The 17522-nt window shown below is 41.1% G+C and overlaps 1 protein-coding gene across 1 annotated transcript in view; it reads left to right on the forward strand.

Annotated features, from left to right (window-relative positions):
* The window catches only part of LOC120558473 (mucin-5AC-like), a 40151-nt gene extending 22915 nt beyond the window's left edge, over positions 1 to 17236 (forward strand). Inside the window, 21 exon segments of the mRNA XM_039799490.1 lie at positions 72 to 2266; positions 2268 to 2321; positions 2324 to 4274; positions 4364 to 7191; positions 8643 to 8814; positions 8999 to 9246; positions 9565 to 9748; positions 9931 to 10123; positions 11486 to 11664; positions 11785 to 11854; positions 11965 to 12095; positions 12449 to 12483; positions 12585 to 12753; positions 12962 to 13060; positions 13172 to 13215; positions 14103 to 14225; positions 14913 to 15008; positions 15497 to 15625; positions 15837 to 15876; positions 16381 to 16504; positions 16924 to 17236. Coding sequence (XP_039655424.1) covers positions 72 to 2266; positions 2268 to 2321; positions 2324 to 4274; positions 4364 to 7191; positions 8643 to 8814; positions 8999 to 9246; positions 9565 to 9748; positions 9931 to 10123; positions 11486 to 11664; positions 11785 to 11854; positions 11965 to 12095; positions 12449 to 12483; positions 12585 to 12753; positions 12962 to 13060; positions 13172 to 13215; positions 14103 to 14225; positions 14913 to 15008; positions 15497 to 15625; positions 15837 to 15876; positions 16381 to 16504; positions 16924 to 17149 — 9290 coding nt within the window. The 3' untranslated portion in view covers positions 17150 to 17236.
* Positions 17237 to 17522: the final 286 nt, after the last annotated feature.

The raw sequence follows: 17522 nt of genomic DNA on the forward strand, positions 1-17522 counted from the left end.
ATTTTGGAAAGTGAAGCTGTATTATGTAAGATTTACCACATAACCAACACCTATAATATGTGTGTCCACAGAGCCACACACAGTCCCAGTCACATGTAGTCCTTGTAATTGGTCGCCATGGTATGATACCAGCTTCCCAACACTGGGAACTCCAGGAGGAGACATGGAAACATACGAAAAGATTAGAGAGGAAGGGCACAAGATATGTGCTAAGCCAAGCCAGATCCAATGCAGAGCTGAGAAATTCCCTAATGTCACCATTGAAAATGTGGGACAAGTGGTGGAATGTAATCTGGCTAATGGGCTGACTTGCAGAAATGAAGACCAGTCAGGACCGCTGGCCTTGTGCTTTAACTACCAAGTCAGAGTTCTGTGTTGTGACTATAATGCATGCCCAACAGAGTCTACTCCTTCTACAACACATTCAATACCTACAACGACTAAAGATGTTACCAAAACACCGTGTCAGGAAACATTATGTTACTGGTCACAATGGATAAGTTCAGACTATCCTGAATACGGTAATGGAGGTGGGGACAACGAAACCATCAAACACATCATCCAGAAAGGATTTCATATCTGTGAGAATCCAGTGGAGGTGGAATGTCGGGCAGAGCATTACCCGCAGACTCCCCTGAATCAATTGGGACAAAAAGTGACATGTAATAACCAAGGACTCCTGTGTGAGAACAGGTTACAGTATCCGCCCATATGTTTAGATTATGAAATAAAGGTAAAGTGTTGCAAGACAGTGATCTGCAGCACATCACCGAAACCTACTATTTCTTTCACAACCATACCAACTAAACCACCTTCTACTACAACCGCCACACCCTCTACCACAACTGAAACAACAACTCACCCACCTAAAACTACTAGTACAACCAGTACACCTTCTACCACAGTTCCAACTACAACACCTTCAACTACGACATCCACTACACCTTCTACCACAACTGAAACGACAACTCAGCCACCTAAAACGACTAGTATAACCACTACACCTTCTACCACAACTGAAACAACATCTCAGCCACCTATAACTACTACTACAAACACTACACCTTCAACCACAGTTCCAACTACAACACCTTCAACTCCCTCAACTACAGTTCCAACTCCAACACCTTCAACTACGACATCCACTACACCTTCTACTACAACTGAAACAACAACAACTCAGCCATCAACAACTACTAGTACAACCACTACACCATCAACCACAACTGAAACACCAACCACTAGTCAGCCACCAACATCTTCAACTTGCCCAGGGGGACATGATATGACATGTGTGTGGTCAGAATGGATCAATCTTGGCAAGCCCACATCAGGTCCTGATGGTGGAGACAATGAATCCATCCAGAATGTAATCTCTGCTGGTTATCATATATGCTCAGCTCCTGAAGAAGTCCAGTGTAGAGCTATCCTTTACCCAGGACTTCCCATATCAGTGGTGGGACAAGATGTGATTTGCAATAAAGATGTTGGTCTCATATGCTACAACAAACAACAAGGGCTTCAGCAAGAGTGTTTTGATTACGAGATTAAATTTAAATGCTGTGGGTGTCCAACACAAACTCCTTCTCCTACAGTTCCAACATCAACACCGTCAACTCCCTCAACCACAGTTACAACTACAACTCCTTCAACTCCTTCCACTACAAGTCCAACTACAATACCTTCAACTATGACATCCACTACACCTTCTACTACAACCGAAACAACAACAACTCAGCCACCTATAACTACTACTACAACCACTACACCTTCAACCACAGTTCCAACTACACCTTCAACTCCCTCAACTACAGTTACAACTACAACACCTTCAACTCCTTCCACTACAAGTCCAACTACAACACCTTCAACTATGACATACACTACACCTTCTACCACAACCGAAACAACAACAACTCAGCCACCTATAACTACTACTACAACCACTACACCTTCAACCACAGTTCCAACTACACCTTCAACTCCCTCAACTACAGTTCCAACTCCAACACCTTCAACTACGACATCCACTACACCTTCTACTACAACTGAAACAACAACAACTCAGCCACCAACAACTACAACTTGCCCAGGGGGACATGATATGACATGTGTGTGGTCAGAATGGATCAATCTTGGCAAGCCCACATCAGGTCCTGATGGTGGAGACAATGAATCCATCCAGAATGTAATCTCTGCTGGTTATCATATATGCTCAGCTCCTGAAGAAGTCCAGTGTAGAGCTATCATTTACCCAGGACTTCCATATATCAGTGGTGGGACAAGATGTGATTTGCAATAAAGATGTTGGTCTCATATGCAACGCAACAAACAACAAGGGCTTCAGCAAGAGTGTTTTGATTACGAGATTAAATTTAAATGCTGTGGGTGTCCAACACAAACTCCTTCTCCTACAGTTCCAACATCAACACCTTCAACTCCCTCAACCACAGTTACAACTACAACACCTTCAACTCCTTCCACTACAAGTCCAACTACAACACCTTCAACTATGACATCCACTACACCTTCTACCACAACCGAAACAACAACAACTCAGCCACCTATAACTACTACTACAACCACTACACCTTCAACCACAGTTCCAACTACACCTTCAACTCCCTCAACTACAGTTCCAACTCCAACACCTTCAACTACGACATCCACTACACCTTCTACTACAACTGAAACAACAACAACTCAGCCACCAACAACTACAACTTGCCCAGGGGGACATGATATGACATGTGTGTGGTCAGAATGGATCAATCTTGGCAAGCCCACATCAGGTCCTGATGGTGGAGACAATGAATCCATCCAGAATGTAATCTCTGCTGGTTATCATATATGCTCAGCTCCTGAAGAAGTCCAGTGTAGAGCTATCCTTTACCCAGGACTTCCCATATCAGTGGTGGGACAAGATGTGATTTGCAATAAAGATGTTGGTCTCATATGCTACAACAAACAACAAGGGCTTCAGCAAGAGTGTTTTGATTACGAGATTAAATTTAAATGCTGTGGGTGTCCAACACAAACTCCTTCTCCTACAGTTCCAACATCAACACCTTCAACTCCCCCAACCACAGTTACAACTACAACACCTTCAACTCCTTCCACTACAAGTCCAACTACAACACCTTCAAATATGACATCCACTACACCCTCTACCACAACCGAAACAACAACAACTCAGCCACCTATAACTACTACTACAACCACTACACCTTCAACCACAGTTCCAACTACACCTTCAACTCCCTCAACTACAGTTCCAACTCCAACACCTTCAACTACGACATCCACTACACATTCTACTACAACTGAAACAACAACAACTCAGCCACCAACAACTACAACTTGCCCAGGGGGACATGATATGACATGTGTGTGGTCAGAATGGATCAATCTTGGCAAGCCCACATCAGGTCCTGATGGTGGAGACAATGAATCCATCCAGAATGTAATCTCTGCTGGTTATCATATATGCTCAGCTCCTGAAGAAGTCCAGTGTAGAGCTATCCTTTACCCAGGACTTCCCATATCAGTGGTGGGACAAGATGTGATTTGCAATAAAGATGTTGGTTTCATATGCTACAACAAACAACAAGGGCTTCAGCAAGAGTGTTTTGATTACGAGATTAAATTTAAATGCTGTGGGTGTCCAACACAAACTCCTTCTCCTACAGTTCCAACATCAACACCTTCAACTCCCTCAACCACAGTTACAACTACAACCCCTTCAACTCCTTCCACTACAAGTCCAACTACAACACCTTCAACTATGACATCCACTACACCTTCTACCACAACCGAAACAACAACAACTCAGCCACCTATAACTACTACTACAACCACTACACCTTCAACCACAGTTCCAACTACACCTTCAACTCCCTCAACTACAGTTCCAACTCCAACACCTTCAACTACGACATCCACTACACCTTCTACTACAACTGAAACAACAACAACTCAGCCACCAACAACTACAACTTGCCCAGGGGGACATGATATGACATGTGTGTGGTCAGAATGGATCAATCTTGGCAAGCCCACATCAGGTCCTGATGGTGGAGACAATGAATCCATCCAGAATGTAATCTCTGCTGGTTATCATATATGCTCAGCTCCTGAAGAAGTCCAGTGTAGAGCTATCCTTTACCCAGGACTTCCCATATCAGTGGTGGGACAAGATGTGATTTGCAATAAAGATGTTGGTCTCATATGCTACAACAAACAACAAGGGCTTCAGCAAGAGTGTTTTGATTACTGTAGATTAAATTTAAATACTAGTTGGTGTCCAACACAAACTCCTTCTCCTACAGTTCCAACATCAACCCTTCAACTCCCTCAACCACAGTTACAGCTACAACACCTTCAACTCCTTCCACTACAAGTCCAACTACAACAACTGCAACTATGACATCCACTACACCTTCTACTACAGCCAGAGCAACAACAACAACTCAGCCACCTATAACTACTACTACAACCACTACACCTTCAACCACAGTTCCAACTACACCTTCAACTCCCTCAACTACAGTTACAACTACAACACCTTCAACTCCTTCCACTACAAGTCCAACTACAACACCTTCAACTATGACATACACTACACCTTCTACCACAACCGAAACAACAACAACTCAGCCACCTATAACTACTACTACAACCACTACACCTTCAACCACAGTTCCAACTACACCTTCAACTCCCTCAACTACAGTTCCAACTCCAACACCATCAAATACGACATCCACTACACCTTCTACTACAACTGAAACAAAAACAACTCAGCTACCAACAACTACAACTTGCCCAGGGGGACATGATATGACATGTGTGTGGTCAGAATGGATCAATCTTGGCAAGCCCACATCAGGTCCTGATGGTGGAGACAATGGATCCATCCAGAATGTAATCTCTGCTGGTTATCATATATGCTCAGCTCCTGAAGAAGTCCAGTGTAGAGCTATCCTTTACCCAGGACTTCCCATATCAGTGGTGGGACAAGATGTGATTTGCAATAAAGATGTTGGTCTCATATGCTACAACAAACAACAAGGGCTTCAGCAAGATTGTTTTGATTACGAGATTAAATTTAAATGCTGTGGGTGTCCAACACAAACTCCTTCTCCTACAGTTCCAAAATCAACAACTTCAACTCCCGCAACTACAGTTCCAACATCCACATCTTCAACTCTCTCAACTACAGTTCCAACTACAACACCTTCAACTCCTTCCACTACAAGTCCAGCTACAACACCTTCAACTATGACATCCACTACACCTTCTACCACAACCAAAACAACAACGCAGCCACCTATAACTACTACTACAACCACTACACCTTCAACCACAGTTCCAACTACACCTTCAAGTCCCTCAACTACAGTTCCAACTCCAACACCTTCAACTACGACATCCACTACACCTTCTACTACAACTGAAACAACAACAACTCAACCACCAACAACTACAACTTGCCCAGGGGGACATGACATGACATGTGTGTGGTCAGAATGGATCAATCTTGGCAAGCCCACATCAGGTCCTGATGGTGGAGACAATGAATCCATCCAGAATGTAATCTCTGCTGGTTATCATATATGCTCAGCTCCTGAAGAAGTTCAGTGTAGAGCTATCCTTTACCCAGGACTTCCCATATCAGTGGTGGGACAAGATGTGATTTGCAATAAAGATGTTGGTCTCATATGCTACAACAAACAACAAGGGCTTCAGCAAGAGTGTTTTGATTACGAGATTAAATTTAAATGCTGTGGGTGTCCAACACAAACTCCTTCTCCTACAGTTCCAACATCAACACCTTCAACTCCCTCAACTACAGTTACAACTACAACACCTTCAACCCCTTCCACTACAAGTCCAACTACAACACCTTCAACTATGACATCCACTACACCTTCTACCACAACCGAAACAACAACTCAGCCACCTATAACTACTACTACAACGACTACACCTTCAACCACAGTTTCAACTACACCTTCAACTCCCTCAACTACAGTTCCAACTCCAACACCTTCAACTACGACATCCACTACACCTTCTACTACAACTGAAACAACAACAACTCAGCCACCAACAACTACAACTTGCCCAGGGGGACATGATATGACATGTGTGTGGTCAGAATGGATCAATCTTGGCAAGCCCACATCAGGTCCTGATGGTGGAGACAATGAATCCATCCAGAATGTAATCTCTGCTGGTTATCATATATGCTCAGCTCCTGAAGAAGTCCAGTGTAGAGCTATCCTTTACCCAGGACTTCCCATATCAGTGGTGGGACAAGATGTGATTTGCAATAAAGATGTTGGTCTCATATGCTACAACAAACAACAAGGGCTTCAGCAAGAGTGTTTTGATTACGAGATTAAATTTAAATGCTGTGGGTGTCCAACACAAACTCCTTCTCCTACAGTTCCAACATCAACACCTTCAACTCCCTCAACTACAGTTACAACTACAACACCTTCAACTCCTTCCACTACAAGTCCAACTACAACACCTTCAACTATGACATCCACCACACCTTCTACCACAACCAAAACAACAACAACTCAGCCACCTATAACTACTACTACATCCACTACACCTTCTACTACAACTGAAACAACAACAACTCAGCCACCAACAACTACTAGTACAACCACTACACCATCAACCACAACTGAAACACCAACCACTAGTCAGCCACCAACATCTACAACTTGCCCAGGGGGACATGATATGACATGTGTGTGGTCAGAATGGATCAATCTTGGCAAGCCCACATCAGGTCCTGATGGTGGAGACAATGAATCCATCCAGAATGTAATCTATGCTGGTTATCATATATGCTCAGCTCCTGAAGAAGTCCAGTGTAGAGCTATCCTTTACCCAGGACTTCCCATATCAGTGGTGGGACAAGATGTGATTTGCAATAAAGATGTTGGTCTCATATGCTACAACAAACAACAAGGGCTTCAGCAAGAGTGTTTTGATTACGAGATTAAATTTAAATGCTGTGGGTGTCCAACACAAACTCCTCCTACAGTTCCAACTACAACAGCTTCAACTCCGACATCCACTACACCTTCTACCATAACTGAAACAACATCTCAGCCACCTACAACTACCAGTACAACCACTACAACTTCTACCACAACTGATTTATCTATAGTCACAGGAAAAACCTCTCAACCAATGACTGCGCCATCTACTGCAGCTCAAATTTGCCATTGCCTTCATAATGGTACCCTGTTCCCCCCTGGTAAGTTCTGCTTTATAAAGACACACACTTTTTAATACAATCATATAGGGCAATTGTGCATCGTTGAGAAGCTCAGATTGTTATTGTTATTAGTGTTGTTGTTTAGGAGTAAGATCATTTTTGTTGAATCCAAAAAAGCTCAAAAATCACTCTTGCCGAACGCAGGTAAAAATGATTGTTTATTTAAATTCTTGTATTTGAATAAACAATACTTTTAACGTTTAAAGAGCCAACATATTTTCTCAAGTTAATGGGTAAATTATGTGTTTTCAACCAAATTGACCGATTGTTGGAACAGTGGAAAGACGAACTAGGGTTTATAATTTATTTTGTTTTTGTCGACTTTGAATGAAGTGTGTGTTACGATGATAAAATTATTATTTATTTAAATATAGTCTGGTGAGTTTGATAGCAATTCCGGCGATTTTTTAAAGTTGAACAAAAAAGATTTTACTAAGGTGGACCTCTGTAGTAATCTTTTCCATAATGTCGGCAGACACTTAGAACAATAATCTGAGAATGTCAGTGGTAAAACAAGCACATTTAGTGAACATAAATTGAAGATGTGCAATTTCCCAATAAATTACATTTTAGCTTTTTTTCAATGCTGCTGACTGCAGCGGTCTTGCTTAGTGCTGGACCAATTTCATATATTCTTGTTCCCATCAGTAGGAAAAAGGTTACCCTAAATGGCACAAAACAGCTCTTAAGCCCCTCTGTTTTAAACTCTGGCTCTGTGTTCCCACAGAGGTCAGCACTGTCAAGACAAGTTAAGCTGAGCTTAGTTTCCAAAGCATCAGCATCTTTGGAATGGCCTTGTAGAGAGAGTGTACAGCTGCTCCTTCATTTGTCAAAGAGACACCTGAAATTATTGATTGATTGATTGATTGATTGACAGACTTTTTGATCTATGGGATGGGCAGTATATAGTGCATACATGCTATATATGATAGCCTTTGTAATACAGTATATCATATGTGATATGTGACAGACCCCTTTTCAACAATCTCCCTGTGCCTCATTTTCAGACTCCATAGTCTACAATATAGCGGACCATGATGGCTACTGTTATATAGGGTACTGCAATGAAAGTTGTCATATAGTACTCAAAGACCACCGTCCGTGTAATAATATGGGGAAAGAGTGTCCTTTAAAACCTCCAAGAAAGGTACTTCTTTTTTTCTATTGCATAATTGTTTAACTTTATTTGTACACGCAATTGTTAAGCAGTAGAGTACTGCTTAATCCTTAAAATGTTATCATTAAATGCCAACGATTTAGTATGACTAATACATATCGTATTTTGACAATACCAGCCCTCTCTGTTTTTATTAATTTCGATCTATGATTGTCCCCATAGGATGGTGAAATTTGGAAGGAGAGTAACTGTATTGTAGGAACATGTGATAATGGCAAGGTGACCTATAACCATACACAGTGTCCAACTCCAAAGCCTGTAGTATGTGCAAATAACTTCCCTGCTATTGAAGTGCTGGATGATGACGGATGCTGCTTCCACTATGAATGCCAATGTAAGTAAGACCCTCTAAAATTATGCTTGGTTGCAAAAAACCCAAGGTTAAACAATGTGAAAGCATTTTACCTGTTTTTTTTTTTTATATTTTACTTATATTTGATTTAACACTGGATTGTATGTCTTAGATGATACCCAGATTACTTGAAATGTATTTTTAAAAATACACGTTTTGTTTTAAGGTATCTGCTATGGTTGGGGAGACCCCCATTATGTCACCTTCGATGGAACCTACTATGGTTTTCAAGGCAACTGTTCCTACTGGCTGATGAAGGAGATAGTGCCCAAATACAACTTCAGTGTTATGATCGATAACTACTACTGTGGTTCTGCTGATGGCTTGGCCTGTCCTCAGTCCATCACTGTCTTCTACAAAAACTACACAATCTTTATAATGCAGAAGGAGGTCAATGGCATTTACACAAATCAGGTAATTACATGCCACTATTATCTTTCTCCGTTTTTAATTCAAACTCAAACGTTTAATTATCCTCGCAGCAACTGCCTTTTTTGTGCAAATGCAACCACTGGTTTGAACCCCATACCTGACAACCCAACTCATCAAAGTGACGACCATTTGACCAAGCCTCGGTTTTTGACAGTTGGGCGTGAGACTGTGTTGTACCTAACCTGATTCTTATTTGTAAAATGTGTCCAAAGAAGGGCTTACTGTGGGTGGATTGAACCTTACAAAGACTTGCGTCAAGGGTTATTTCTGACATTTATATCATAATGCTTTTTGTTTTAGACCACTGTGAATGGCAAGCATGTGAGTCCTGCATACCAAAATGGTGACTTCCGTATAACCTCCACCGGTATAGAGACTGTGCTTGTCATCCCTGAAATCCATGCCAAGATCACCTTCTCAGGGCTCATATTCAGTATCTACCTGCCCTATAGTAAATTTGCCGGCAACACCGAGGGACAGTGTGGTGAGTCCTGCAGTAGAAATGAATAGTATCTTACTCAATGTAGAGTTTGGACAGCAGTTGATAAATGACATGTTTATGTATAGAAGTTAAATATTTTTGATCCTTACAACAGATATAACTTATTGCACCTATTTAACACATTCTGCAATCAATATGATTCATAATGCTGTGGGTTTCTTTAGGCACATGTGACAACAACCGGACAGATGACTGCATGTTGCCAAGTGGCAAAATTGATCCTTCATGTCCTAATATGGCACTCGGGTGGCATGCTAACGACAGTTACTGTGAACATATTAACCCCACACCTACGCCTACGACTACGCCTAAGCCTAGCACCTGCGATACAACCATCTGTGAGATCATTAAGAGCAGGTAGGAGGAAAAGTGCCAAACACTTCAGAAATTGCACTAGTCATCTGTAACATCAGATTCAAACATCAGTTAGTTTGAATAATACATCTCTGCTGCGGATTTAAGAATTTACAAATTCTTCAAATCACATGTTCTTTGTATTTAATATTTTTATTTGACCAATAGTAAGGGAGTGTTTTATAAACAGTCTGTATGAGCAGTGGACATTTACTTGACTACTTTAACTTTGAACACAGTTCAAATCTGAATTAATACTGTCCAATTAACATGAAGCTCACATCAGAACAAGGAGCCCATTAAGTGTTAACCTACGTTTTATTTATCACTGCACATGAATAATATCCCCTCTTTGGGGATAAAGGTTGGGTTAAAAATGTATGAAAAAACTTACGGGCGCCAAAGGGGGGTCGAGGCCTAATATTATAGGGGCACTGGTCAGCTTTGCCCCCCCCAACCGTCACTGCTTTTATCCATGCAAACTGAAAAATATCCAGCTAAAAGCCTAACATACGTGAGAAAATAGAAATAAAAAAGGAAGTTCAAGCTTATCTTGTCATGCCAGACAGTAAAGTAGAATAGCAGAATTGTCAGGTATACGGAAATTCACTGGAGAGAAGTTGGGCTGGCATCAATTAAATTAAATTAAATTTTATTTATAGTATCAAATCATAACACGAGTTATCTCGAGACACTTTACAGATAGAGTAGGTCTAGACCACACTCTATAATTTACAAAGCCCCAACAATTAAAATAAGTCCCTCAAGAGCAAGCAGTGCGACAGTGGCGAGAAAAACTCGCTCTTGGGAAGAAACCTGGGACAGACCCAGACTCTTGGTAGATGAACAGTGGCAGTAATAGTCACATGAATAATGGAACAGTGACTTCAAATGGTAGTCGTAGTAGTTCATGTCATATCAGGGCGCTGCAGGATGTAGCGTGGCCCAGCAGAGCATGGATGGACGTAGCAGGAAGCAGCAGGGTTCAGCAGGACGCAGCATGACATTGCAGGGAACCGCAGAGCTTAGCAGCCTGTAGGAGAACAGAAAACAATCTTCTTTCATATCAGTCCTTTACAGCTCACTTATGTTCTCCAAATATCATGCAAGTATTGTGGCTCTTTCTATCACCTTCATGTCATGCCTGAATATGCTATAGCATAAATTAAGACAGCTGTCCAAATGACAAAAGGTTATTACTTTAGCAGATTAATGAAGCCATCCGTGTAACGGATTCCATCTTTGAAATAAAGCCTTTTAGACAAATTACATACCTGACAAGCAATACTGGTTTAATGACTTCTTGATAATGTGTAATGATGCATTCAGTTTGTCCATACTGACTATAAATCCAATTTTCCCCAGTGTGTTTGAAGCTTGCCACAAGGTTATTGACTACACTCCATTTGTTGTGGCCTGTGAGTTTGACATTTGCCACATGCACATAAATCACGTTGGCTGCACCAGCTTACAAACCTATGCTGATGCCTGTGCTGAGTCTGGACTGTGTATTGACTGGAGAAGTGCCACCGACGGACTCTGTGGTATGCAACCTGAATATGTCATGTTATAGTCAAGCACTACTACTATTACCTTTAATAACAACATTACAGCAATGACCTTAACTAAATTATAATGTGTTTTCTCTTTTCATCTCTTAATAGAATATACATGTCCAAGTCCCAAAGTCTATCGGGGGTGTGGCCCTCAGGTGGAGCCTACCTGTGATTCCTGGTACAGCAATTTACCAACACATTGTTGTTGCTCATCACACTCTATTGATTTTCATTCATTTATGATTTGACCAGATACAACCTTGACACAATATGCGGTTGTTCCTTCAGGTACAACCAGAAATTCATCTATACGGTCAATGAGTTCAGTGCCATGACAAATGTGAAGCTGGAGGGTTGCTTCTGCCCAGATGACCACTTCCTCCTCTCTTCCAGCTCTAATGAATGTGTGCCCACCTGTGGTAAGAGCAGATGGCACTACTATATGGCAACAGCTATGGAAGCTATGGACAAGAATGTGCTGCACTTTTTAATGGCCTTTTGTGAATAAGTAAAAATCCTATTTGTTATTTTATCATCAAACTCACTTTGACCTTAATGTTTTACCATAACTTTGCCATAATGTAGCTGACTGTAGAATGATTAAAGAAACATTCCAAAATGTCATGATTTAATTCACTGTACAGAACTACCAACTTTTTCTGATGGTCTGCACATGATACAAGTTTCAGCTTCACTTGTTGAGTCTCTTTTTGTCTACATCTAAAAACAAAACGTTGTTTGTTTGACTTTGTTAATATTTTTCTCCAAATAGAAATTTGTCGGCTGTCAAATGGAAGTTGGACACAGGTAAATGATTTGTTTACAATGCCAGTCCCTTTTTATTAACCTTTGGAAAGGCCCGAATAGCTTATCATGCCATAACTCTGCAATAAACATTGTGTCCTCAGGACAATTCAAAGTGGACAGAAAACTGTAATGAGTGTATATGTGAGGAGGACACACTGCAGGTCAGCTGCCATCCCGTGTCCTGTCCACCACAGCCCCCCCCCAGCTGTGACGAAGAGGGTCAGGTCAAGGTCACTGAAACGGTTGGCTGCTGTCAAAAGGAGAAGTGTGGTAAGTCACCAAGAAGGTGAATCGTAATGGATGACCAACAATTACCACGTGTTCTTTTCTTGCTTGTTCTGAAAACCAAGATTTTTTAAGGACTTGCTTCCCAGTGAAAGAGCTCCTTTATTGTTATTTATATAATAAATGTTTACATAATGATATTTGCTGGCATGAACATCCCGTCCTTCATTCATCCACCTGTGTCTCTGGACAGGTTGTGATGGGTCGCATTGCTCTGGTCTTGTGCCATCCTGTCCTCTTGGTTTTATCCTAAACCAAACTAAGGGAGTCTGCTGTTGGAAATACTCCTGCGGTGAGTGTGCTATGCTTGTGCATACTGGAACTGCATTGCCAGGTTTCATTTTTACCATAGTGATTGTTGCATCACATTTAAAATGCATTTATTGATTGGTTTCCTTAACAGTGCCTAAAAAGGATGTGTGTGTTTTCAACAACAATGAATACCAGGTGAGATCTCACATCTTACTACCACCCTCATGTGAAACTGACGTGAATTGACTACAGCATAAAATAATACATGAGGGCTTTGTTTAACACAGATTGTAGGATTGTGTAATTTTTATGTATCGCTGTGTGTACTTCGTCTACAGCATTACCACCAATCGGTCCCAAAACATCCCAGTTAGACAGTAAAAGCCGTAAACATATTCTTTGTAAATCTTTACAATCATTCCGCAGGCTTGCCTTGTTGCATGATCCAAGCTCCAAGTGTGTTGTCGTTTCTCAAAGTGAAGTGAGTTTGAGAACGGCAACACATAGAGTGGAATGTGAGGGACATCCGGATGTCAAGCAATTATCCTGCAAATGTACTTCTGTTGATCCAGACTAATTCTGAACATACACTCAGTGACCACTTTAGTAAAACCTAATGCAATCCAATACAACAGCTTAGCCATGAATTCGCCCTTTACAAAAGTAGTTCACTCTCAGAGGTATTAATATATAGCTATATGTTTATTATTGAGGTTTACAATACAATTCAATTCAATTTTATTTATAGTATCAAATCATAACACGAGTTATCTCGAGACACTTTACAGATAGAGTAGGTCTAGACCACACTCTATAATTTACAAAGCCCCAACAATTACAGTAATTCCCTCAAGAGCAAGCAGTGCGACAGTGGCGAGGAAAAACTCCCTCTTGGGAAGAAACCTGGGACAGATCCAGGCTCTTGGTAGGCGGTGTCTGACGGGCCGGTTGGGGATATGATGAACAGTTGCAATAATAGTCAAATGAATAATGGAACAGTGACTTCAAATGGTAGTCGTAGTAGTTCATGAGAATGCATGAGAATGTGTATCAGTGCTGACCTTCTCGCCTTGTACGTCTAGGTTGGAGACCTGGTGCCCATGAAGCCATGTGAGAAATGCAGTTGTAGTAACAAGGCCAATGCCAGCAGCCCCCTGAACATTATAGACTGTGAGCCTATACTCTGTGACACCAACTGCCCTGTGGTAGGTTCTCTCTCTCTCTCTCTTTCCCTCCCCTCACTTTCATTTTTAAGTTCATTCTAAATATGTTCTTTATGGCTCTACTGATGAGCACATTCATTTGCCACATGCTCTTCCAAACAACATTTTCAACATTTAAAGATAGCATGAGTATCATTTGAATTTTTCTAGCTGGCATTAATGCCCATAAAAACTGACCAGATTTACCGTTATTAGAATGGAAATTAAGCAAAATTATAAAAGAGCACAAAACAGATTCGGACAGGGATTATTATACAAGTTGTGAGTGAGTTTAACTGTCAGATAGGGGAGTGTGCTGCTGAAATCTGTTTGTGAGCACCTTCCTATATTCTACAGAGCTGAGTATAAGTATAAGTCATCTATTGGAAAAAGTCAAGTCAGATTCATACTGAACATGGTTCAGTTCACCATCTCAAAAGTCTCCCTTCTGAGACATTTTGTGTTCTGTGTTTGCCTCAGCTTTAGTTTTGCCTCTTTACTGCAACTGGAAATAACTAACAGAAGTAATGAAAATATAAGTCATTCTGTAAACCCGACAGAATACTAATATCAACCCTGAATCCAAATTCTGACATCCTGTTAATTTAAAAACAATCCAGGTGTTGTGCTGGTTTTACATTTTGATGTGCATTGTTTGTATGCTGAGTTTGTCTTTGTGTCTCTGTTCAGGGTTATGAGTACCAGATCAGTGCTAACCAGTGCTGTGGGACATGTGTCCAAACAAGCTGCATTGTCGTGCTGTTGAATACAACATACGCATTAAAGGTTGGTCCAAGTGTGTGTGCATGCAGAGTGTGTTTTAGGTGAGAGAGAATGGAAGACATTTGATTTGATTTGATATATATATAATTTATATTAAGCTTACTTAGGTCTGCAACATCTCATCTTTCTTTTAAAGATAATGATGCTATCAGATCACATTGCGTTCATTTGTTGTTACGTTTCGGCTATTTCAGCGTAACATGACATATGAAGCCCACGAGGAATGTGCGCAGAATTCCAGCGACACCTCTGCCGATTTTAAAACGAATTGGAAGAAAACAAATCTTAACACATAAACATGTAAACACAACACATTTTGAGAACAACATACCAGATGATAGGACAACAGGGAGACAAAAATGGCTCAGAGTCAAATACTATAAAAGCCAGCACAAGAACAGTCTACAAATGACGACATGGAGATGATAGTGACTCTGATCCAGCCTTGTCTGCAAGACTGTGTTTAAAAATTCTGTTGTGTTATTATTTAGCCTGGCTCCATTTGGACTCCCGCTGGGAACCCCTGTGTGAAGTTTGAGTGTGTGAAGATCGCTAATCAGTTCATCACCATAGAAGCCAAGACAACCTGTCCCCTCTACGACCCTAATGAATGCATACCGGTGAGTGCACACACGCACACACACACACACACACACACACACACACACACACACACACACACACACACACACACACACACACACACACACACACACAGGCACACACACACACACACAGACAACACACACACACACACACAGATAATTTGAGGTTGGAATCTAATACATCATTGATGACGTGATTTTGGTGTAAATGTTTTGTCTCCTGCAGGGAACAGAGACCATAGCTCCAGACGGATGCTGCCATGTCTGTATGTATTGCTTCCTGCATATCATTTACACTCCTCCTCCACACTCTCCTCTTACTCTAGCACACAAAGCCACATGATGTCCATCAGAGATTCTAAGATGTCAAGCTAAATGAGCAGGACTTAGTAAGCAGCTCTTACTAAGTCATATACAACCCATTTATGGGCCTTATACAAAATTATTACCAAATTTCTCATGGTTATCTAGATTAGAGTACATTCAAGACATCACTGGTTTATTGAGCCTCTTCATATATTCAGCAATTTGTTTGTGTTTTATTGGTATAGATCTAGTGCAGTAGTTCATTGCAGTTAAATTAGTTTTACTTCTCAAAACAAACACAAAACCGCAGAAAGTAAACAATTATGGTTTCCACCCTAGAAGACCAAGTGTAGTTGTGTTTGCTCCGTAGTCTTAATTTTTGTCCCCAGATGCTATGATCTGTTAATCGGGTCAAAATAGATTATTAGTATTCCCTCTCAACATGTTTCTCTTGCCTGCGTCAGGTATTCCGAAGGGTGAGCCATGTGGTGTGTCCACCACACCTGTGTACCTGGAGAGCCAGGGCTGCCATGCCAAAGACCTGGTCAATGTCACATCCTGTAGTGGAGCATGTGGCACCTTCACCTTGTGAGTCCCCCTCCTGCCATTTGCCTTATCATTACTGTCATGGAAAATTCCATGACATGCCAAATAAATGTTTCTGTTGTACTTTCTATCACATTCAAAGAGGTGTTTACATTATGTAATTTGCAGGAATTTTAAGAGATCATCAGGTCATAATCTGTGCAGCAGAGACCTGAGATATCATGACTTTTAGGATCCAAGGATTTTCTATGGTCATTGTACAATATAATGTTGTTTGCTCAGTTCTATATACATGTTATTTAAAGGGTTTATATCATATAATGATCACATTGAGGAGCTTTCTAAACGTTTCAGCTCTGTAGTCTTAAATATAAATTTTCTGGAAGTTAATTACATTTTTCCCCAATTTAATTGCTTGCTCTTTTCCCTTTCTGCTCACCTTCCTTTCTATCTTCTCTCAGTTATTCTACCAAAACAAGATCCTTGCAGCACACCTGCTCCTGCTGCCAGGAGCTGGCTACATCTGAGCGCCAGGTCCAGCTCTCCTGCCCTGACAACACAAAGCTCACTTACACCTACACCCACATCGACACCTGCGGGTGCCTCAAGACAGAGTGTTCTGGGCCTGGCCACAGGGAATTGGCAACCACTCCCCCTAGCGTCAAGTCACGTCGACGCAGGAGATAAGGCAAAAACCAGGACAAGCATATGCGTTTGCCACTTATATAATTAGCATTCATTTATAGGACTGTAAATTAAGTTATATTTGAATCAACATATATAGTTCCTCTATTTATGTCTCATGTATCAGTGTACTTAGTTTAAGCGTGATAAGATTGGAAACCCACAAAGATCTCATCAATAAAGATTATACTGCAGCTGCAATACTGTCTTTGTTTTTCTTATTGGGAGCTTTGGAGCACCAGAATGAAGCCACAAGGCTCCATTCTAGGGCCTCTTCTGTTTAACATTGTCATGCTACCACTGGCTCAGATTATAGAAAGTAACAAAATAAGTTACTATCGTTATGCAGATGCCACACATTTTCAAAACCATATTA

The sequence above is a fragment of the Perca fluviatilis genome, chromosome 5 (genome assembly GCF_010015445.1).
Source record: "Perca fluviatilis chromosome 5, GENO_Pfluv_1.0, whole genome shotgun sequence".
Taxonomy (NCBI): domain Eukaryota; kingdom Metazoa; phylum Chordata; class Actinopteri; order Perciformes; family Percidae; genus Perca; species Perca fluviatilis.